Source organism: Hippocampus guttulatus, chromosome 16 (assembly GCF_054856545.1).
Source record: "Hippocampus guttulatus isolate MCC_2025c chromosome 16, RoL_Hgut_1.0, whole genome shotgun sequence".
In the NCBI taxonomy this organism is placed as follows: Eukaryota; Metazoa; Chordata; class Actinopteri; order Syngnathiformes; family Syngnathidae; genus Hippocampus; species Hippocampus guttulatus.
In genome coordinates this window covers 10,320,649-10,345,189 of record NC_141276.1, presented here as the reverse complement: position 1 = coordinate 10,345,189, position 24,541 = coordinate 10,320,649, and the positions used below count along the sequence as shown (strand labels likewise).

General features: G+C 44.7%; 1 protein-coding gene across 11 annotated transcripts in view; it reads right to left on the bottom strand.

Annotated features, from left to right (window-relative positions):
• Positions 1-24,541, bottom strand: part of LOC147193054 (RNA binding protein fox-1 homolog 3-like) — a 315,236-nt gene that overhangs the window by 44,174 nt on the left and 246,521 nt on the right. For 10 of the 11 annotated variants that reach the window (XM_086132040.1, XM_086132039.1, XM_086132033.1 and 7 more), the window contains one exon: positions 2,057-2,362. In XM_086132040.1, the coding sequence (XP_085988166.1) occupies positions 2,057-2,362 (306 nt within the window). The remainder of the gene's footprint in view (positions 1-2,056; positions 2,363-24,541) is intronic. The other variant, XM_086132035.1, reaches the window with a different exon arrangement.

Here is a 24,541-nt window from a genome sequence, read left to right as displayed (position 1 = left end):
TTCGCCCGCCGCTTAAAAAGGCCAATTCTGTGGTGGCGCCTACACACACACACACACACACACACACACACACACACACACACACACACACACACACACACACACACACACACACACACACACACACACACGCACACGCACACACATAGAAAATACTGTATCCAAAAATGTACATATCACTGGTGTCAGGCTAAGAATCTCTTTTGTCAGAATTTGGTAAATTTCACATTTTTTCGAAACATCTCTACGATTGGTCAATACACACGTGTGACGGTCAATTTTATAATTTTAAATGTTGAAAATGTATTATAAGATAAGATATCCTTTATTATCTGAATACAGGAAGCCACTGCAACTGCAAATGCTGCATTTTCTGGTTTCTAAGCACTTTGTCTAAAGAGTGATGATTTTGGATGCCACTGACATGCATAGAACTCATTCATTCCTATTCACAGTAAGTTATTTGATATTTTTCACATCAACAATTTTCACTTTAAAAAAATCCAGATTTTGCGCCACGAACGAGCCAGACATTCTGCCAACATCAGCTCCCAGGATGTTTGATGAGTGTTCACGCGCACTCGCAGGAACGAGACCTCCCACGCCCCTCCTCACACACACACACACACTCACACACACACACACACACACACACTCATACCCCCCCACAACGAGAGAGATCAGGAAGCCCCTAAATCATTCATGTGGACTGCAACACCCCCGATAACGGCGCTCGGCTCTCCGGCATGGCCGGCATTAATGCACATTTCTGCTTCTCATGCAAAAGTAAGCAGAAAATTACACACTTGGAGTCATGTGACTGCTGCAAGTACTCAAGTATGAATGCATAAAAGCGTGTTTGTGTTGCATATATTCAGCACGGTGAGGGTTCAGATCCAATGCAATGATATATATTTATACATCTATTGTTTATTTATGAATGTTTTCAGTTGAAATCTTAATGAGGCGCAAGGTTAGAAAGTGTGTATTCCATAAGACGGCTATATCAAAGAGTCATAGGGTGAAAAATAAATATATCAATAAATTATACAAAAAAGGCCTTGGAATTGCAGAGAAATGACATTACAATGTTTTAACAATATTGAAATGGGTGCAGTGAATCGAAATGAGGTGAATCGAAATGATCCTTTTTGTCAGTCGGTGAACAAATATTTACTTGCATATTTTTCTGGGAACCTTTTCACATCTGTGTTGCATAGACTGCAACTTCTGGGACATGTGAACAGACGTTCTAATATTTTCACTTTCTGTTTTTTGATATGGCAACGCAATGATCGATGCAAGGGGGAAGAAAAACGTATTTCCGCTCAAGAACTGAACTTATATTTGTTTGCATGGCACAGTTTCTGCTTCACATCTGTGTTGCATGGAGTCTTATGAACTGGGAAATGCTTTCTACATTTTTTAAAAAGTTTATACTACTCTGCTTTCTCCATCAATTTAATTGTATACGTAGAATTGTGTGGAGTTTGCATGTTCTCCCCGTGCCTGCGTGGGTTTTCTCCGGGTACTCTGGTTTCCTCCCACATTCCAAAAACATGCGTGGCGGGTTAACTCTAAATTGTCCCTAGGTGTAAGTGTGAGCGTGAATGGTTGTTCGTCTCTGTGTGCCCTGCGATTGGCTGACAACCTGTTCAGGGTGTCCCCCGAAGACTGCTGGGATAGGCTCCAGCACGCCCCTCGACCCTTGTGAGGATGAAGTGGATCAGAAAATGGATGGATGGTTTGATATGCTAACAGTGCTTCTATTTTGTATTGGTGTGTTTGACTTCTTCTCCTGTCCCAAAAAAATAAAACTGAAGTGAATCAGTGAGTGTAGCTCTCCATTTAACGCAACATATCTAAAGCTAGCTCCGAATGGAAATTTGAGCTGGCAGCACAAAGCAAAATCAAAAGGCCAAGGTACCACTCCCCCTCCCCCCCGACCCCCCCGCCAAGCCCACCCCCACACAGGTCAAATGTCAACTGTAAGGAAAAAGCGAGTGTTAAGAATGACGTGGCTAAAAGTCAAGAAAGAAGAGTGAAAGGTGTTTACTTGCTGGTGGCCAGTGGCGAAGAGTGTTTGCAGGTGCTGAGCGACACTGACCGGTACGGACGCGGGGGCGGCGATGCTGGGGGTGCTGCTGTCGGTGCCCGGCGCCGGCTCGCTGTGCGTGGGCGTGGGCGTGTACAGCGTCATGGCGTGTTCGGCCACGCGGCTTTGCCCGCTGTAGTCGGGCGTGGGGAGGGGGTGCGGTGCGGCGAACTCGGCGGGGATGCCGTTCTGTGGGGGCGGGGGGTACTGGGCCGCGGTGTAGGGCTGGGTCATGGCGTCCGGGGGGTTGGCGGCCTCTTGGTTACCCTGGTAGACAGATGGCAGAAAAATAAAAACAAACAAAAAAAGAAAATTGAGTTAGAGCAGCCGAGGAAATGACTTGATCGCTCCTACCTCATCAGTAAAGCCAATGGAACTGGTTCTTATGTATTTAGTGATGATGTGATTGCTCAGAAAAGCAGCAGGATGAGTTCGAGCATCTCAAGCAACCTGATTATCAGCTCATATTCGTCACAAAACGCTTCGCAGTGCCGATGGACAATGAACCCCAAGCATAGCGTGGAAGGAACCGCAGCGTTTTTGAAGGTAAAGAAATGGAATGCCGTGCAAAGGCCGAAGTCAATCACCTGAAGTGAATCGGATTGAACATACACTCGCTGAAGACGAAACCGAAGGGAAAAATGCCCCCAAGCAACAAGCAGGAAGTAAAGACAGTTGCAGTCGAGGCCCTTAGCAGAGCATCTCCAGGGATGAGATCCAGCGTCTGGTCATGTTGATACCTTCCAGAGTTCAGGCTGTAATCGACTGCAAAGGATGTGCGACCAACTATAAAAAAGGTTTGATTTCCGATTGTTCATTTATCTCACTATGATAAAAAAAGTGGTGGGAATCGGTTGTAATTCTTTCACCCTTCACCTGATTTGGATGCAAATGCCTTCAAACTCAAGCTGAAAGTCTGCCGTTAACAAGACAAACGGGAAACGCTGGCCATTTGGAAACTATTTTTCTGCCCTCAGCTTTCGTTCACTTTTAACAATTATTTTTCCGTCTACTTCTTCAACTTGCAAACGACACTAGAGCAGGAGAAGGTCGACAGATGATTCTCGTAACCGGCCTGTAATTTATCGATCACCAGTTGCGACCATACTGTACAATTGGCCAGCCGGGCTAAGGCAGAAGTTAAGTCCTCCAATCTTGCTCTGAACAAAAACACATTCTTGCTAGTAAATAAATAATCATTTCCTGACCAATTAAATGCGATTGGATCAGTCCCCACGGCAGTTGTGAATCACTGATTTAGCGGAGATCAAAGTGGCCGCCATTAGAGACGTGCCAACGCGATCGCGGGGCATCACGGAGGCGGTGCCCCGCGTACCGACGCAACAGCAGCCGTCACGGCGCATCAGGCCTGCCGTTAGCGAGAGCCTTGATCAGCGCTAATGAACACGGAGGATGTTGTAGATCACAGCGTCCCCAAAGGATCGCAACCCCCCCACCCCCTCGCCTTCCAAGTCCACGGCGATCGTTACAAAGCACCAGAAGAAGAGGACGATCAATCCATTGATCGTCCTCTTCTGATCATTACAAACTTTGACCTCAACGCCACCGCTGATTCTTCTCCCCGATGACACTTTATGACCTGGAATATGCCACTCAATGACTGAATGTCAACAGAACAATCACAAAATTTGTTTTATTAGTATGGCGCTGTAGTAACAGAAATCGAAAGTATCTTTGCTCGTACCGTTGAGCTCATCAGTGCATCAGAGGTATCATGAAAGCTAGAGTCAACCTTTTTTAACCTGTCTCGACAAATCTGGATGTTACTAATTCCCCAAAAGCTGGTTCATGCAGTTGCTGCGGCTTCCCACATTCAGATAAATGATAATTATGCTCTTGGTTTTTTACATGATGCACAACTCTCATTTATTGTGCAATCATTTAATTGTATTTGGATTTGTAATTGCATTATGGAACATGTATTTGTTCCATATTTTCATGCATTTTTATGCTTTAGAAAACATTTATGTCTGAATTTGGGAGGAGGGGGCGGGGCTTGGAACGGATTAGGACATTTATATGGAAAACGTGTCTCTACCTTACATTTTCGAGGAAAAAAAAATTCTTCCAGATCCAATTAATTTCGTAAGTAGAGGTCACACTGTACTTGGGTTTGACTCCATGCAAGAGAGATGTGAAGCAGTTCTCGGAAACGGTGCTCATTAAGTGAATAAATGCTTTCCCGTGAATCATTAAATTAATATCTGAAGCACAGTTCCTGACTTGTGCTTCAGATCTGTATTGACTGGAGTCCTTCAGTTGTGAACTACTATACCATCCCAGAACTATTGGAGTCCGAAAAACACACCTACTGTTAATCTTCTGTTCACATTCGTTTGTTTTCGTGAAACCTCATTCCAGTTTAAATACATGATTTTGGGCACTATATAAATAAAGATGGAGTGTATTGTATTGTAACGTTAACACATAGCCACTCAGCAGTGCCGGATTAAAGGGAGTGTATTTTTGGAGTGCCTCGTCTTGAATTGCGAGGCAACTTGTAGCTCTTAAAGTCAATAATCTTCTCCTGCAGATCGCAGCAGATGGACTGAGGTTGAGTTTTGCAAGTGCGCTTTAAAAGCCGACAAACAAGCAGACTCCCGACGAACATCATTTGCAAACATACAGCCCGGGTCCCCGGTGCAACGCCATGATGAGCCGCGCCGGTAATGTGCTCGAGCGCCGCTTAACTGTTAGCGGGTGTGCCGTCGTTACCGTTAGCGCGTGTGCTAACGAGCTGCCGGAGCGGACATCCAACTGTGAGAAGGTGAAACAATAATGGCAGATTCCAATAACAAGCAGGCGCAATTTAAAGAAAGGCACACCGGACGTAACTCTTTGGGCTAAGCGAGAAACTGGCAGGCGAGCAGCTTTATGAGGGCAGGAAAAAAACAAAATAACGGGAGGAGTTGGCCTGCTTTACAAGCCGAGTGGGGACGGCGAGGCGGGAGATAAACGCGTTTTATTCCTCGCTGCAGCCCGGCCAGTCAGGGAAGGTGCGTTAGTTTTAATGAGCGCGTGGAGGAATGCTACGCTGTAAATGTAGTGGAAATAATTTCACGCAGACGTGTCGGCAAACAAAAGGCAGTTGGAAAAAAAGCCCGCATTCGGCCAATTAAGGCGGCGCTCCATTATGGAAATGAAAGGAGGGAAGCCTTGAGAGGTTGAAGCTACCATGCAGCCTGGCCCTTCACACCGCCCTTCCTACCACTCTCACTTAATGCGGTAACTTTTTTTTTTTTTTTAATCTACCCCTGCGCTCTACTTTGCCGCTCCCTCCAGTCATGGCGTTATATAACACGCCTTCCTCATTTGAAGGAAGCTCTTGATGTTGGCAAATTTCCCGACTTGTTCTTTTCTTCAAGCACAAAAGTCGTCGAAAAAAAAAAAGGACATCCGGCTCCGCTGGTCTGACAGCTGCTGGATTTTAAAGCAGCCTCATCATCCTCCTCATCAACAACAATAAAGAGGGCCAAGAAACAAAAAGCTCAGCAGTACAAAAAAAAAAACCCAAAACAAGAACAGATCTGCAGTATTGGCCTGAATATAAGACGGCCCTGATTATAAGACGACCCCCTCTTTTTCAAGACTCAAGTTTGAAAAAAGACTTTTTGAACATGAAATTAATTTTTATACAGAAAATAATAACAGTACATCTGAAACAAATGATTATAACAATATATTTGAGAGAAAAAGCATGTTATTTTGCCTCATTCAAATCTTAATATCTGAACATTCAAATATGTAAACTAAAGTGCAATCACATTCGTAAATGAATGGCTTCTGGTTTTTGAAATGTAAATGACGTCATAACTTCTCCTCAGCTGCCGGTGAACCTGGCCGATCTTCGACCCACTTTTCTCCAGATTGTCGCTACGTTTCTCCATTTTCTGTTCTCTCTTCGATTATTTTCTTCTCTTTTCTTTCTTACCGCTATTTTTTATTTTTCTTCTTCGTGCTACCGCTATTTTTATTTTTATTCTTGGTGACAGGGGTTCACTTTGGCCTCCTGGGGAGTCAAGTTCAGCATTCGCTTCAATGATATCTGGCGCCATCTAGCGTCGTGAATGGGTATAATGTCTAGACCCCCGAATATAAGACGGCCCCCACCTTTTCAGTCTTATTTCAATGCAAAAAACACCGTCTTATATTCGGGCCAATACGGTAATAGTCACGTGCTGCGGTCTACCAAACGGATCCTGGCTCAAGCCAAAGCAAGAAATGCATGGTCAAGGGAAAACACCCACCCCAAAGGGCAGACTCAAAGAATCAAAGACATATCATTTGAGGCCCATGTTGACATCTGTAGCGCTCTTAAAACCACACCAAATTTGAATGGGATCTGTATAGGACTCTGACCTGAGTACCACGGACAAGAAATCTTGAGAGAGGTGGACACGGCGGAAGGACGACTATCAAACTGTCGTATCCCCCGGTGGGGTAAAATAATTGTCAAGGTCTCGGACATGCTGAAAGGATCATTTCTCACAGTCAGGCTGCTAGAAGTGGATCAAGTCCAGACAATGGGGAGGCTGGGTTTCCTCGCAAGCTGGACCCAGATATGCAAAGGATAATGTATGGTGGCCATAGCAGCAGAAACAGGAGCATCACGCCCTCGAGGAGGGTGGGGCGAGGTTTCCACATCCAAACTTTTCCCGCAGTTCCCATTATCCCCTTAACACCTTGACGACTTTTTTACCGCAGTGACTTGCTTTGAAAACATTAAAGCTCGAGACGTATGACTTGCGCATACAGTATACCTTACTCCCACATCTGGCCTTCACCGTTTCATAGTTGTCGTGTGTTGCGCGTGTTCTACTAAACCAACGACTGGTGTAGGTTGGGGACAGAAAATAAACGTGCGCTGAGAGAGTGCCGGGGATGGCCATAGCCCGTAGCTTTCCTTTGAAACGGACCCGCGAAGCGAAAACAACCACTTGGAGAAGGAGAAAGAAGAGGAGGAACGCCACTCAAGCAGCTCGGCAGCGACTCTTTAAGAGGGCAGAGAGGCGAAAGTGGCGAGGAGGAAAAAAAAAGGGGGGGGAGGGGGCGCGCAAGGCTTGTTAGCTAGACACAAAGTAGGCGCGGGCTCTCGTGTGATCTTGGCTGTCCTCTGACGTAGATGACAAACGAGTCACCCGACTGGAAGAAGTAGAAGGAGGCCGGCGGAATCAGACATGGGGAGTTGCGCTCATTCTCACAGTAGTCTCGAGATAATCGCGAGCGCTGAAAATGATAGCGGCACATCTTCCCCTGGATTGCTGCTTGTAAAGCCCCAACTAGGCAACTCATAAAAACATGTACAAACATCCACACCACCTGAGTGGTTCAACCTAAGAGACACATGTGCGCTTGAAACCCGCCGCTGTACATTCCTTCTCCAAGGCTCACCACACAAACGTGGCCTCCGGTATGAGCAAGTGTCGCTTTTATTGATCTTGGACGAGGAGAAGCACCGGCCGGCGTCTTCTCGGCACGCGGCCGGTGTCAAATTGGATTGGGAAGTGTCACTTAAGGAGATCACTTGCCGAGTGGACTTTTTGTTCTTCGCAAAAGCCACCACAAAGGTCAGGTGGGCCCCGGGAGTTACTCGCGGCGAGTTTCCGCCGGCCGCTAACTCCCCAGGTGTCTGCGCTAAAGGCTCGTCTATCTCTGCAGGTGCGAGCGCTTGGCCGCCCGCCAGCCATCGGTGATCCTCTTTAGCGACGTCGGGAGGCCAAGAGGAGACGGGCGGCGCAAATAGAGAAGCTCTTAGGAGGAACTCATATCGGCAGAGTGCAGCTCTGACTCATGCGTGCGGCGGCGGGTCAGTGGCGAAGGCAAAATACAGCGGGCGACTAATTGCGCCGCTTTGGATCCGGAGGGAAATCACTCAAATGGGAGTGCGCTGATCAATCTGCGCTGCTGCGGCAGGCGGGAAGGCAGGAGGGAAGGTGGTAAGGGGAGGAGGGGGGGGGGCTGCTGATGGAGTGGGCAGCTTTATGGCTCCGGCTCCGCATTTCTCAGCAGAGCTTCTTTTGCCTGCTGCGCAGGAAGTGCCGCCGCAGATCGCATCTACCTCACACAGACCTCCGCCTGTACTTGGCCAAAGCGGCTTGCACCGACAAAGTCTTTGAGCAGGAACTTGAGTTTTGTGGATGCGCTGGTTAATCATCAGATACGCTGTCAGAATGTGTCAAAGAAGCGAGGCGGGTTTGATTGGTTGTTTGCCAACAAGATTTTGACTGGGGGTCGGATTATTGACGGTTATTGATGGGGTGGGTATTGAATCTCAAGTGCAGTCCGTGGGGGGCTCACACATAACTCGGTTGTTCCATTCCAAAGCTTTCTTTGCCAATTCAGATAGAGAATCACAGTGGGCAGCACTGCAAAATTGTTGGGTCGGCGTGGTTGATAGTTCGATGCTTCCAATGTATTTAATCCCTTTATAGGGTCTTGGGTGTAGTTCGTGGGGGACTCAGACTGGCTCCAACTTAACTCAACCCCTGTTTGTTTCCTTTACGGGTCCAAAACTGCCAGGCTGATAATCGCAGGTTGTTGGTGCGGACTGCTTTGCATCTATTTCATGCATATCTAGTTTGAATTTATGTAACAATCAAACCGACAGGCACCAGGAAAGCATTGTTATTTGCATCTTATTTTTAATGGATGCAGTGTCAGACTTTGTCGATGAGGGAGTAGGGGGGTGGGGGGTGATCGGTTCAACAAAATTCAGTGGAGGATCTGTTGGGTGGTTTACGGAGGACTGATTGCAGGGCACAAAGTTGTCGACAGAGCGGATATCTAATCTCGTAATGGGGACTCGGATATGGTCCGAGGGGGCTCCCGCAGGCTCCCATGTAACCCGAAGCCTGATTGTTGGTCTCCAAAGTGTTGTCTCCAAACCAGTCAGGGCAATCGAACAGTCAGTTTTACCGTTCTGCAGACTGCACATACGACCACAGGGTGGCGTGAGCCCGCAAACCGTGACCTTTACGGGAGATTGGGGTTTCATCAGATGCAGTCAGAATTTGTCGATGGTATGAGAGTTCTTTTCCGCAGGGTGGTGGGTGAACCTGTGAGGTGGTGGAGTCGGGTGGTTGTCAAGCGGAACATAATGGGATACAGTGTACCGTACATTTCAAAGCAAGCGTCAGTTGACTGATGGTCAGCGGAATCATTTCTGACACCTGAATCTGACAACAGAGTATGTCCTGAAATTGTGATTGGGACTCGGGCACCTTTTGCAGGGGCTCCCCATTGACTCCTACCAAGGTTTTTTTTTTCTTTCTTCAAAGTGTTGTTTCCTCTGTAAGCCCGAACCTGCCAGACCGAGAGTGTGGTTGACGCAACGCGAGTGCAATTCGAACGGCGAGAAAAGCATCTTTGTGTTTTGCGCAGCGAGTTGTTGCAGCGAGAAGTAAGTGGCTGATTCCACAGGCAAGCGGCGTTTATTCCGTCTCAAATAAAGACGCTCAGGCCCGTTGTAATTAGGCAGGCCGCGTGATCCTACCGCAACTCGCCCCTTGATAGTCACCAGAGGCGGTGGCTAATTACTAACACCGCCGTTCCTAGGTGAGCCGGGAATTGAGTGGTAGTAAACAACAACAGAACACCTCAGGCGGAGGCTCTCCCTTCTCTCCCTCAACCGCCAATTACAGCCCGGCGGGAAAGAGAAAAGCGCATGAAAAAAAAAACAATTTGATGCAAATTCACAGCAGCGAGGAAGGCGCGAGGCTTCCGGCGAGCGTTCACGCTCGGCGGAGGAGCCCGTTATTGTTTGGTCTCACATTTCCTGCCTTCAAAAAAAAAAAAAAAAAAAAGTCCCATCTTTCCATTTTCCACCTCATTTGTGTAGAAATCAATTCACGAGAAGAAACGCTGCCTGTCTTTTCAGTCAATTTAGGCCGCCGCTTGCACCGCCGCCGCCCTTCTCCTCGGGGCTTAATCGTTTTCACGTGTCACATGCGCTCCATCCCCTCTAACCTGATTTGTCCTCGTTATGGCGAGCACTTATTTGCGCGCCGGCCTCGGACGGAGAGGTATGAGAAAGAGTTCATTTTCTCCCATCCCTTGCTGATTTCTTCATTACATGGCTCGCACGGAGACGCGAGAGGCACTCTTAGCGGCGGGCCCTCGCCGCTTAATAAAGACTGGATCACTTTGAACCCGCGTGACACATGTAATGAAGGCCCGATGGATCACAGGAGGGTGGGAGGGGGGGGGGGGTGAAGTGGTGCATAATGAAATGAAACAAATACGTAAATAAGGCTGCCGACCTTGTGAGGAAGCCATCAGTTCCACGCCATCGGACCGCCGCAGCCCGAAGAGCCGATAATTGTCTCTTTTGTTGCGTAGTGTATATTTACATCTGGGACTAATTAGCGCAGAGCCGGTGTCAACATCTTAGCCAACATGCAGCTCGTTGTTTTTATTATTATTATTAGACACAATTCAGCTTCCTGTCACACTGAGAATCTTTTATTTACTTTTTGGAAGAAAAAAAATGAACTTATGCGCTTGTGGGAAAACTGCTCAAGATCAAGTACAGACGAAGAGAATTTCTTCTGTTTTAAATTCTTGAAATTAATCAATGTTTTATTTTCAGTTGCATGGCAAAAAGCTTCACAATTTAGCATCACCTGTTTGTCGGGGGTACCCACGTCCGATAAAGGGCTCATTTCCTGTCTTGATCCACACATTGGCAATATCGTGTTATTGGAAAAACTAGTGTAGCTCATTGATTCTTTTGTTAACAGTACTGATATCTGATATTTATGAAAGAAAATAGAGTCAGATATTGGGTGGGATTTTGCTTATTGTGACTCGCATTCCCAAGTTACAACCAATTGGATAGTTGATGTTCAGAAATCTTTCTTGGAAATCAGTTTAAAACATTGAGAACGGAATGACCGTCGCGCTAAATACAAATGACTCAAAAAGGCAAGAAGTGTCTGATTGTCCTGGTATGGTCAGAGTCAACACTTGGCATTTGGGGAAGATTACTGTATGTAGGGAGCCCCTAAAATTCAATTATATTCACCAGGGAACACAAGTTGGGACCCCCAAAAAAGTGATTGTAACAATCATACCCCCAAAATGCTGTGGAAGATCAAAAATGTGGAAATTGCCCACTACTGATGATCTGACATGCTTTTTATCCTATATGGAAAATGAGAAAGCATTATGCTAATTAAGAACGTCTAACTTTGGCAAGAATCTTCTGAAATATTTATTTACGAACAATCCAAAACTTTTCGGAAAACTTCCTTATTGAGATCAGTTTGCAAATTTATCAAAAGTAAAACTTGCACTTCCGAAAAACCAGCAACATGAAATGACATGGTTGTTTTGTTTGTCAACGTCATTTGTCAAGTTATTTATTCGCCACGCGGGATTCCTGACATGACATTCGGTGACCGCAATGACAATTGAATGAGGGCGACACCCCCATCCCACCCAGCCACGCAACACGGCCGCCGCCAAGGTGGGCATCCAGGATGGAGAACAGGTGCGACGATTCGTCATTCCTAACTGTTGCGAGATGGGCGGTATTTTTTTCCTTGCGCTACTTGAAGCGCATCTAATCAGATCTTAATTCCACTTATGAAGATCAGGGAGATAACTTTTGATTCATCATGATGGTTTAATCACTGTCACTGCGCTCTCTCCCACTCGCCCGTCTTCCTCTTGTTTCCACCTCGAGCTGAGAGATGGACGGGAAAGACGGGGAGAAGATATTAACAATATTAATGACCCGTGGTCCTCGTCTCCTTAATGAGAAGGGTTATTAACCGTGATTATCCGTGATGGAGCGCCGGTAATTCCCTGAAAGCTCGGGGAAAACTGGCCCGTAAATCGCCCCGTCTTGACGATCTGACGGCGCGGGAAGAGGCGGTAGAGCGCGGTGAGACGCCGGAAGGATACGGAGGAGGAGGAAGTGAGCACATCCACCAAACTCTGGGGGCTAACGAGTGAGCTAACGCAATGACACTGCTGGAATGCTGAGGCGGCACTCCTGCACGCCCACCCACCGACGCTGCAATTACAGGAAAGAGGAGCAGGATGACTGAGTCCATGCAGTGGAGAGGGACAGGTTGTCTGCTGAGTCAAACCCTTGTCCTGTCCTGTCCCATCTGCAATTTATTGTGTCCATATCACAATCCGGTTGCTCTGCAGTCCTGTCCTGTTTGCTAGTCTGCATCCTTAACAGACCCCTTTTCACTACCTCTGTCCAATCCACTCCACTAGTTGTTATGGCCCTATCCCAAACTGGTAGCACAACTGGCTCAATACTTTTGTCCTATCCCATTTCATTTTCTACTCCTGTTCCTACCACAGGTACACACAGTGGAGTCACTGCCTGGCTCACCATCTTAGTCCTGTCCAGTACTGTATTGTAGGATTTGGTATTTGTAACGGTCCCACCACACACTGGTAGCACTACAGTCTCGTCTTATCGTCCAGTACTGTCCTGTCCCATTCACTACTTGGAAAGGCTTTCTGGTGACCTCATTCCTGTCCTGACATATCCTATTTCCAACACGTGGCATTCCTACCACACTTGTCTCTGGCTCTCTTACTTATTCCTGTCCTATTTGGTGCTCACACATCACTACCACACACCAGTTAGTACTGATCTGTCCTGTCTCATCCCATTTGTAATTCATCACATGCCTATAGAACTTTGGAAGTACTGCCTTGCTCACTGCCCTACTCATTACCCCTGTGTTGTCCTGTCCATCCCTGTCAAACTCTGCCTGACTCACCATCCCAGTCCTCTTCTGTCCTATCCTATTTGCTAGTCCTTGTGTACTGACTCCACGAGCGGTGCCTTGCTCACTTGACCAGTCTTGTCTTATCCTATTTGCTAATATACCTCGCAGGGTGTAGCACTGCTGGACTCACTATCCCTGTCCTGTCCCATTATCTATTCTCATCATCATTGTTCTGGCTCCTGAAGAGCCATATATGATTTGGTTTCTGTTTCTGTAGTTACGGAGATGCTTTATTTTGTAATGTACATTTATTTTATCGTGAAATGCAGTACAGGGAAGCTATGAGAGATGGACTGCAGCTTCGTGTTCTGAGCCCAGAACAGCCTGTATGTGTGCATGTAGTAAATATTATTCAATAGTATTAATTAATTAGTGGGGTTTGTTCAGTGTGAATTTACATTTCGAAACACAAATATTTGTTTACGATTATCATTTAAGCTAGTGATGAGTGCATTAGCTCGCGAACGTTAGCAGGCTAGCTTAGTCACCTGGTCGTCACGTAGCAGGCAAGTGGGGCACATTGTTTTGTTATGTTTTATTTTGCAACAGCATGCAAGTTAGCATGTAAGAAGGAATTCTGTCTGTCTGTCTGGTGGCAGCTGGGACGTGGCAAGGGCAGAATAATCATAATCGCATACTGTTATGCCGTTGCTGTTTCTGACGGAGGAAAACAGGAAGCAGCAAGACATACGACTCCTGACTGGAAGTTACAGCAGCGATGATGCTAACAGGCCCATTTGCTCGTTAGACGCTGGCCTTAAAAGCATCTTTGGGAGTTTAGGCAACTCCCGCCTCCTTTTCTTCCTCCCTCTCCTGCATTTTTGGAGATGACACTGTATCACGGCAACACCTGCCGGGCCCATTGCAGATAATAATCCCGTTCCAACATGCCGCCGCAGCGCTCACAGCGGCCAAATTGGATTGTTTGCATTAGCGGCCCGCTGAGCGCAGCTCGCTCGCGCTTCCTCGCTCACTCTCTCTTTCTCTCGCTGTGCTGCTCTCTCGCTCACTCTCCCGCCTTGGGGGCTTTATTAGATTCAAGCGCTCCTTCATAAACAAGCGCTCCTTGTGGCAAAAAGGGTAAACAAGAAAAGAGGAATCAGCTAAATGCGGACAGGCCGGCGCTTTGTGGACACACTCCATTTATTTCCTCCAATCAAAGGCCTTTAATTGGATTGAGGGCCGGCACCTGCTTTACACGCTGTCGACCACACCATTGATGTATGTGCGTGTGTGTGTGTGATGGGAGTGGTTAAGAGCATGTCTCACACTCCCCCCATTTTATGTATTTATTTATTTTTTTACTAAGATCAATTTCAGATCAATAACAGGAATCGTCAGTCCCCCCCCCCCCCCCCCCCCCCCCCCCCCGTGGATTTTCAAATGAATATTTTACACTTTAACATGTTTTTCCTGAAGTTTGCTGTTCAAAGGGTTGGAAAAAAAAACCTTGTTAGATTTTCTTTGGAACACTGCAATCACTATAAAATTTTTAATATGTATTTTATAGAGTGTAGTCTCCATAAAATACGGCAACATTTAGTGGTGCTATTCGGTGACACAGAGGTCTTAAATTCAATCAAAGTGGTCGTCTTAAAAAGTCTTCAATTTGCTCTCTTGAAATCTGCTCCCGCTGCAATATTTGATACAAACTCTCTTGTGCTGAAAAGCAATTACTGCATTTTCTTTAGTTATTTTTGTAATTGCTTTACTGATTCAAATGACCTTTATACAACATAACTGCAAATTCCCCGTCGTGTTTATTCATTTATTATTATTTGAGTCATTTTTAAAGTAAAAAAAGAATACTGCAGGCATCCTAGATTTATGTTAATTAGTTATATTTATTTTTAGACTGTGGCTGAACTAATATTTTGCACAAAGTGAAATAGGCAGATTATTTTCTTTTATTTTAACATGTTAAAAAAAAAACTTCAAAAAAAGATGAAAAAACCCTTGCAGATACCCCGGAATATTTTGCATGAAATTCCATATACAGAAAGTTTTTTGAAGTTTTTTTAAAAAAAAACACATCTACTACTATTTGAAAATAAAACTGGAGAAAAAAAAGCAGGCACCATGAAGTATTTTTCACAAACACAAACACACTTTTTTATTCAAATAACAATAATAAAATCCTTCAATTTCTGCAATTGTAGGATATTTTTAATGTATTTTTCATATCTTAAATTAAAAAACATGGTTTTAATTAAATTTAAGAAAATAAGATACACCTGCACCTACCCAGGATTATTTTGCATGAACTTACCTTGGCAGGCAAGCAGCATGTTTATTTTATGATAAAGACTTTCAGACACCTGGAAATAATTTAAACAACTTCACCTCAGGAGAGTATTACAAAGTAATGACCTCATACGTGATCTAAAATATTTTACACACTTTTTGAAAAAGATTGTCTTTTAAATTCAAAACAGACACCTTGAAATATTTAGCACAAACTCATACCAGAAGAATCTTTGTGTCTTGTATTGTTTAATAAGAAATATAAATAAGAAAAACAAAAATCCTGCAGCAACAGAAGATTTTTTGTATTTCTCTCACTTTAACTTAAAAAAAATTGTAATAATTTAAAAACAAATGGCACATACCCTTTAATATTCTACAGCATGTCACATAGGCTCAGCTAGCTTTCATTTAAACATCGCGAGTGTTTCTACAGTAGCACTCTCACGCGGCTTTAGGGTTCCATCACTTGTAAGGTGAGCGTAAAGCTGCAGTTCACTCCGGAATACAAATGCCCAGCAGGTGGATAAAAGCCAATGATAAAAATATGAAGCGCGGCCACCGCACACAAAAGCGCGCGAGGCGATACGATGGTGCGAGATGCATCACGCCGCCTCTCGACAGAGCCTTTAGGACGGCGCCAAGGCGGGGGGTGGGGGGTGGCAGGGAAGCCCGACACAGTAAATAAAAATACAATTTCCTTCAGTGACACGGCCATTCTGCTGCAAGCCGGGCTCTAATTATTCCCGGCACTTTGAGCGATGTATGGCTCCGCATCGGCTTCACGTGATGTGCGCGCTTGCCCAATGCACTTTTAACCAGCTGGCTGGCCGTGCCCCTGAGCGAGTCCTCGCCCAAACGTCGCCATGACGACTGAGCCCACATCAGCCTGACTGCATCTCTAGAACATTGCCCAAGATTGTTGAAATGTAGGGATTATTTGAGCTGTTTTTTTCATGCATTTATTTTTTGGTGGGGGTGAAAGGTAATCGAAACAACTGCTTCCATAGTTAGCCAGTTCCTCCCCCGTTGAAAAGGTCAGCCAAAACCAAACCAAGAAATAGTATGAAAGACCAAGCAATGTGTTTGTCAAAACCAAAGTCAAGAGCCATCAAAAACAGTCAATTGTCACTTTCATGCACCCTGTAACCTGATGACATGATAAGCTGTCCACTGTAGTAGCCACTGGCCCTGAAATGGTTAAAAATTCTAAATTAAGTCAACAATCAGTGAAGAACAAAAAACAAAACAAGAACCAGGTCAATACCCGAGTTAAAACCAAGTAAAAAACCGTGTCAATGACTAGTCAAGAAAACCCCATCAATTTTGATTCATATCAATGTCAACCAAGTCAAAAAACAATCTGAGAAACCAGTCAATGTCTAGTGCAAAGAAATCAATCAAAAGCCAAATCAACAATCATGTCAAAAACAAGATAAACACAAGACAAAAAAAAAATCTGTTAAAATTCTTGTTGTCCTTAGCTAAAATATGAACTGTGAATTGCTGATCCTTTTTTTCCAGCAACAGTCAAAAATCAAGTCAAAGTGAAGAACTGGATCACAAAACATCAACCAAGTTAAAAATAAAAAAACAGTCCGAAGAAATCACAAACTGCCAAGAGCCCAGTAAAAACCATGTCAAAAGCTGGCCAGGAACCAAGTCATAACCAGATAAGAACCCAGAACTGAGCGAAGACGTCAAAAAATAGTCCACAGTTATACCAAACAGCAGCCCAAAACAAAGCCCAAATAGGCCTTTAAGGTTGTAGTTTTCATGTTGACAAGTTGATGCGCAGCAGGGAGCCTGTTTACATCCACGTCAACATCGACGTGCACGCAACGGACGGCGTCTCGCATTCCCTTGGTGCATATGAAATTCCAAACCAGATCAGACCGCTTTGAAAGGCAAACGAGCTCCCGGTGGTCGCAATCAAACGGCATAAAACAGGAAGAGGCAGGACCAAAAGCCATGAGACTTCCCGTCTAATTGATCGCACCAAACCACGCAGGCAAAAAAACAAGTCCAGATTTTCCAGCAGAGAGACAGCATTTTGGAAAAAAAACAAAACCAAAAACATTTGGCAAGAACTCATACTGCCAGAATACGATTTCTTTTTTAATACGTTTTAATATTTTGTACTATTTTTTTATTTATTATTTGATATTTATTGAACTTTTAAAAGTAATTTTTCAAGTAATCCAAAAGTAATAAAATACAATTCCAATAAAGCGGAATATATTTTTTCACAAACTCAATAAGATGATTTTTTTCTTTATTTAATTTTGCGCATTTAGCATTTCATGACAAAACAAAAAAAAACTGCAGGCATTTTTGGAATATTTTTGCATGAACTCAACGAGGCAGAATTTTTATCGTTTGGTTCGGTTTTTGAAATCACTTAAAACTCAATAAAATAAAAACAAAACCGGCATTATTTTGCGTGGTCTTAATTCAATGAATTTGCAATTTTGTTTCAAATTATTCGCTTTTATTGAAAAAAGAAAATCTGAAAAAAATGAGAATTTTTGGAAAAATATGTTTCATGTGACCCCGCCTCTCCTACGACTGCCTTAAAATATGTACAGGTATGTATATATACAGTATATATATATATATATATATATATATATATATACAGTATATTGATGGAATATTATTGAATTAATTTAGTAAGTAATGACAGTATATCGTGATGTGTCGTCTGCGTTTATGAGTCGTCACTCGAGCAGGAAAGGCGACTTTGAAAGGAGCCTTTTAAAGGACTTGATGATGGAGTCTCCGTGCGGGCCGAGCACATCCATCATGTCCGACGGCAATCTCTGGAAAGGTCACGACCGCTCGCAAAGAAAGCAAGCTTGGCTTGGCCAAACTTCCCCCACTTGGGGCACAAATCTCCAACGTCTCTTTTGATTGGCTCTTTGCGGCCTCTCGGAAGATAACAAATTCACAGATGGCTTTGTGAATCACGTCAAAGTGCGACTCGACAAGCAGCGCCAGTCCAAAGCGGTTGAAAGGAATGCCAGCCAAAAAACATAAAAGATCCGAGCGAAGAAACAAATCCAAAACTGTGCGGCGAGCCAAGCTCGACCCGCCCACAAATCAAGTCAAGAAGGCGTGTCAAAACCAAGTCCAGTGCCAAGTCCAAAACTCGTCCACTCAAGAGGCCCCTCCAAAAACAAGACATGAATCGTGCTCAAAATGTTCTTTCTTGCCTTCCTTCGTTCCTTCCTCTCTGGCTTTTTTTCCTGCCTGCCGCAATCCGACTTTTCACCGTCACAAGCCTTCCAACCTTCCTCAATGCCGTCCTTGCCGCCTTCCTTCCCCCTTTGGCTTAATCTCTACCTCCTGCCTTCCATCTCACCTCCTGCCTTCATTCCTTCCTAACATCTGAGTATTGAAAGTATTGAAACATAGCAGAGGAAAGAATAATGGGATGGTTTTGGTTTGGATTGTTATTTATTATTGTTATGATGCAAGATGCAAACTCGTGTCAGGGGCAGCTGTTTTCAGTAGTTCGTTTTGGGTGTTTTGACTGGAATTGTTGAAAAAAGACTTTGAAAAATTATTAAATTTTGCGTAGAGCATTTTTATATAACATTTTATTACCAAAAAAAAAACCAGGGTCAATCTATTGTTTTGTTTTTTTTGGATTATAGCAAACACCTAAATGATCTTTTGATCTACCGGTATTTGTTTTTTATCAAAATGTCCAAATTAGCTCATTTTGGATGCATGAAGTCACTGTTTGATATTTTTCCCGACTATTTCAACACAATTATCGCAAACCAATGTAAGGGTTCTTTTTTACCGCTGTAATAAAAGGAGGCGGTTCGGTGTGGAGCTATTCTATTTGGGCCCGGCGTGATATTGGTCTGGCGCGGAGGAGTGGCAGAGCGAAAGAGAAAGAGAAGACCAGCAAAGTGAGAGAAAATCAATCCTGGGGCAAGCCTGATTGATGGGCGGAGTTTGGGACAATTTCACGCGGAGAGCGACCTAAGCAGAGATGACAGCGGCCATATTGCCCGCCGCAGATTGATACCTGCATTAGAAGCATCAGGCCGGATCAAGGCGGCCGCCGCAGCAAATACGCTGCCGTGACCACTTAATGCCGCACAAATCCCGACCCGACGCACTTTTTACCCAACTGGATGGGATAATTGAGTCAATTAGAAGCGGCGTAATCCAACGGAGGTATCTTCAATCAAGGTTTTGGCCCAGGTCCTTAAGGACGGAAAGAAAAAGAAGCGAGAGATGGTCGGTGTTTATCCCACGACGGCCGGAAAAGTAGCGGCGGGATTAGCCGGGATATAACCGATGTTATCGTGGAGCAATATTAACTCGGCGCTCAACTTTCAATCACAGACCAAACAAGAGGACACGATTCAGAATTTGGAAGGAAGAGAAGTTGAAAAAGTTATTTGTTGTAACGTTCTGATCACACAAAAAAGTTGCATCTTGCATCTGGGTCAAAAACCAAGTACGGAACTTGGTAACACAACAAAAATACAATACAATACAATACATTCTGATTTATATATATGGTTGTAACCAAGTTAAAAAAAAGAAGCCAAGAACCCACCCAAAAAATAAATAAAAAATACATAAATTAAAAAACTGGGAAAAAAAGGCATTGTAATTTTCCGGAAAAGAAAAAGTTGGAATCCATGGACATTTTTATTTAAATCTTTTTTTAATTTTTTTATTTTTTATATATGTGAAGTTGGACTTGAAAAAATTATGTATTTCAAGTAAAGAAGTTAAACTAAACTACAGTCATATAATAAAGTTGCATTCATAAAAAGTCAGAATGCTACATGCAAAATTGCAAGATTTAAGTCACAAGGAAAAAAAACATTAAGCAAATACTTTTAGATGAGTTGCAATTTTGAGGAAAAACTAATTAAAAAAATGGCTTTAAGGCACATATTTCTTCTCTCGGCAAAAGAATCTTCTGAGAAATGTTTGAGAAAAGACTACAGCAGTCAAATTTTAGAGTCATATTTGTGAGACAAAATTCGGACTGGCAAGTGATTAGTCACATTTATTGAAGAAAAAAAAGTGTCAATCATACGAGAGAATGACGTTGCATCTTCAGTAAAAGCATCTAAAAAGAAAAAGAAACGAGGCGCAAGAATTTGTGTTGTTTTTCGACTCAAATGTTCCAATGTTACAATCTGGAAGTGAGAGAAGTAGCATCAAAGAAATTCTCAGCACAATTGCACAACCCCCCTACCCCCCCCCCCCCAAAAAAATAAACATGTTGCTGATTTGGGGTGCGCCATGCAAATAAATGTTGACACGAATCATTCAAGGGGAGGTTTTGTCACACCGGCGCCAGCCGCTCGCCATTGTGGCTTTCCCCCCCCCCCCCGCTCGGTGCTAATCGCCGTGTGAATGGAAATGAAAAGAAGGAAGGCCGAGCGGCGGGCTTATTGGGGAAGCGGCGCTTGCTCCTTCCCCAAATAGCCGGCGGCAGCTTGAGTGCGTCTTTGTCGGCGTGCCGCCGCCGTAACACGACGCTTGTTCTTCGCGGCCTTTGTCTGATTCCACTTGACAGGATTACAGCCCGCAATACGCGCGCACACACGCAGTCAAACGCAGGAGTGGTCGCCGAGCGAGCGGCTAAAGAAAGGTCCTGAATTGGGCCGCTTCTTTCTTGAGTCCATGACATGTCATGTCAAACACACACACACACACACACACGCACACACACACACACACACACACACACACACGCACACACACACACACACACACTTGACAAAGGGGAAAAAAATGGCACTGATATGAGATTGAATTGGAATTTTTCCATGGGGGGCGGGGGGCGGACAAAAAAACCCAACAAAAACTAATGTGAGAAAGCGTTACAATGTCCCTGCATCAAAGTTGTATTCTAGAGAAAAAGTCAGAGGTTATACAGTATTCTTCAGAATAAAAATGTGAATTTTACAAGAACGTGGTCGGGTTTTTTTCCATGGTGTGAAAAGAAAATCCGTGTTTGAAGGGTGCCCAAGTGAAGCGCTTGCGTCTCATCAGCAACTGCGCTTCTTCCCTCTGGCCCGCAGCCACTGAGGAAGAAAAAAAGGGGGGGGAGACCACCGCCCCCCCCAAAAAAAAAAAAACATGCACCGGACGAATCTTCAACTCAGCCAAGAAAAGGTCACTGGCTACTGTTGGGAACTCACTCGAGCCTTCTTGGTGTAACGTTTGGATTCCAAGCGGCGTCATCCAACAAGCAACGCACACACACCAGCCCAACGAAGGCGGAGCAGGTATGGCCAGCGCCGCCATCTTGACTGTTCACACCAATTTCACTTCCCCGGCAGAACCAAATGAGCCTCAAGGGGTGCTTGCGACACCGTGTTCCACTTTGATCCTCTAACTGCCCCACCAGGGCAAGCCAAAAGACGCACACGCGTGAGTCCATTGGCTAGGCGTGAGGCAAAAAAAAAAAACGCTAGCGAGAACGAGCCCGAAAGCATCAGCGGCGGAAAGCAAAACTCGACACACCCCTGGAAGCAATGCTAACTTGTGGCCCGGCAAGCGGGAACCTGTTTTCTGAATCGATGTCTCAAAACGGACACATGCTGACGTGTCCCGCTGCTTTCCTCCCGCCTATCAAGAATCATTCCCGCTGCGTAAACAAGACGGAGAGACGAACTGGATGCGTTCCAGCCTCGCGTCTGACACATTTTTACCGGCCAAAGCTTTTTTTTTTCACCCCCGCCACCCCCCCTCTACCCGCCTTTTAGCCGATTCAGCCACAAATATTGATCAGAAGACTGACAGGGGCAGGCAGACGGACAAAAGTATTGGGAGCCCAACCAGAACCGAAATATGGCTTTGGGACCAAAGTGTTGGGACGCAGACAGGAAGACGATGCAGCAGTTACACAAAAGTATTGAGATGCCAACCCAGAAGTAAAAATTTGAAATAAATAAAAATAAATAAAAATAAAATGTGGGGATGCAGATGAGGCATCCACATGGAAAGTTTTGGACACAAGTATTGGCTCCATGTTAATGCTAATGCTAAGGGAAGAGGACTTGTGATAGCCAAGTAGCCACAGTGTCGTAATCAGATCATTAGCCGACAGTTCCGTGACCTCAGCAGGAAGCGCAACGATCACTGAGCGAAAGGCGGCGCATTAAGGAAACTTCCGGATGATCGGCTTTGGAAGCGCGGGAGCCTCAATTATGAGACGCGTCACTCTCCTAAGACTTGCGAAGCGACAACATAGCACAATTAGGGCACGTAGAGGACTGGAGATGAACCCTGACCGAGCAGGACCAACCATCAGTATCTTCAAACGGTGGGACATGGCAAGAGGAGGGGCGGGGGTTATCTTGTATAAGAGAGGCCAGCTCATTTGGAAGTAAGATTTTTGAAAGAAAAAAAAAAAGCGGACGTGAATTATTTTGAAACGTTGCTATTTTTGTAGCATATACATGACTTTAATAAATGAACAATGATCATCCACGTGATATTAAACTTTGATTTCATTCATTGTGAACTAATTATTTCATCAAATATGTCCTCAAATTTTGATTTTTACAACTCTTTGGAAAAGTAACCAATTTTCAACTTAATTATAAACCAAAATTACATTTTAAAAAATCCCACAAAATGAATTAACATTTTAAAATGAATAAATCATTTGACATTTTTTTCATCAAAATATTTCAAATTGTTTGAGAACAAACTGAAATTATTGAAATAAATGCCAACTGAATTGAAATACAAATGAACTCATTCCCTCCCAAAGACGTTTTTGAACGTCTTTTCAGACTCGATCCAGAATTGGCTGGTACTGAATAATAAAAACAAACGTGAAATGTGTGTGACTCATTGCAATGAACCAATCAACTGCTTCATGAGATAAGTAAAAACAAATCGTTCTTAAAAAAAAAAAAAAAAAACATTTTCATCGGAATGAATGACTGCAAGAGATGTTCTTGGTGATGGAAATGCTCGGGGGGCCGAATGAAAGGCCGCGGGTCAGACTTTGCCCACCAGTGGTTTACACTCTATCAAATATTCATCCGCTAAGTGCTGCAACCGATTGCCTTTTGAGAGCTTCATGCATTGTTTAGGTTCAACGCAGGTGGAGGAGAACGGAGTAGGCGGAGGAACAAGAACGGAGTACAATAAGGAAGAGGGAAAGGAGGACAAGGGAGGGCGCGAGGAGGCCAAACCAAGATGAGGAGGAATGAGGGGGAATCCAGAGGAGGAGCAGAAAGACAACGAGGAGGAGAAAGCGATGGATAGGAGGTGGAGGTGGAAAAGTAGGAAGTGGAAAATGAGAGGGAGAAGGAAGAGGGCAAAGAGCAAGATGGAGGAGGAAGTAGAGTAGAGGCGAAGGAGCAGGAGCAGGAGGAAAAAAAAAGAGGAATGGGAAAACGAGGACAAAGACTACAAGGGGGAGCAGGAAGACGGAGGGAGGAGGAGGAGTGGGAGTAAAAGCAAGAGGAAAAGGGTGAAGATGAACAGCGGGAAGAAGAGGAGGCGAAACGAGGAACAATAAAATGAGGAACAGAAAGAGGGGGAAGGAGGCAGAGGAGGAGGCGAAAAAGGTGATGGGAGGGCCATGAGGAGGAGTAGAATGAGGAAAATGCGAGAAAGGAAGAAGATGAAAAAGCGGAGGATGAGGGCGTGGAGGGGGAGGGGGACGATTGCTGTTGTGCATGTGGCTGGCGCCGCTAAAAACGCGGGAGAAAAAAAAAAAAACGAGGCCAAGCGGGCAGCCAAAGTTGAGCCGCCACGCCAACAACAAGGCGGCTCCACTTTACCTGCCTGCTCTTTTTTAATTGCAAGCTGTCAAGGAAGCGCAAGTCACTTGCGCAACGCACCTCTGCGCCGTCCTCGGGGAGCCAGCGCCGCTTTTAGCCGAGGCGGCAGATGGTGAGCGTAACGCCATCCGTCCTTCGGGGGATTCGCCGGCGACAAACCGAGTCTTTTAAGAGCCACGGTGGGGAGGAAGCGTTTTGCAGCGCCCGCCTCGCAGTGAGTAATGGCTCGCCCCAACCGACGGCGGTTTCCCTTCACGTTCACCGTGGAGTGGGGTGGTGGTGGTCGCTAGCATCTGGCAAACCTCAACTTTACAACCATGTCCATTTCGCGCAGTGGAGGGAAGGAAAAAAGTTTGCCTTATGGAACACAAATCTGCGTTAAATTGACACTAAAAAATTTGAATTGACACAGTCCAAAATGCTAACTTCGCTAACATCCATCAAACTACATCTTTTTTTTTTTTTATATCAAGTCTGGTGATTATGTGTAGTCTTTTAGCACATTAGGTGAAAAATTGTGTCAACCATCAAGAGATTTGAGTTAAATTGATTATTTGTTTTGCTTATTGGTTCTCTCCTGCAAATTTTCCTTTCGCGTTCTCTTTGGTAGTTTTCAAAAAATGCTAACATTA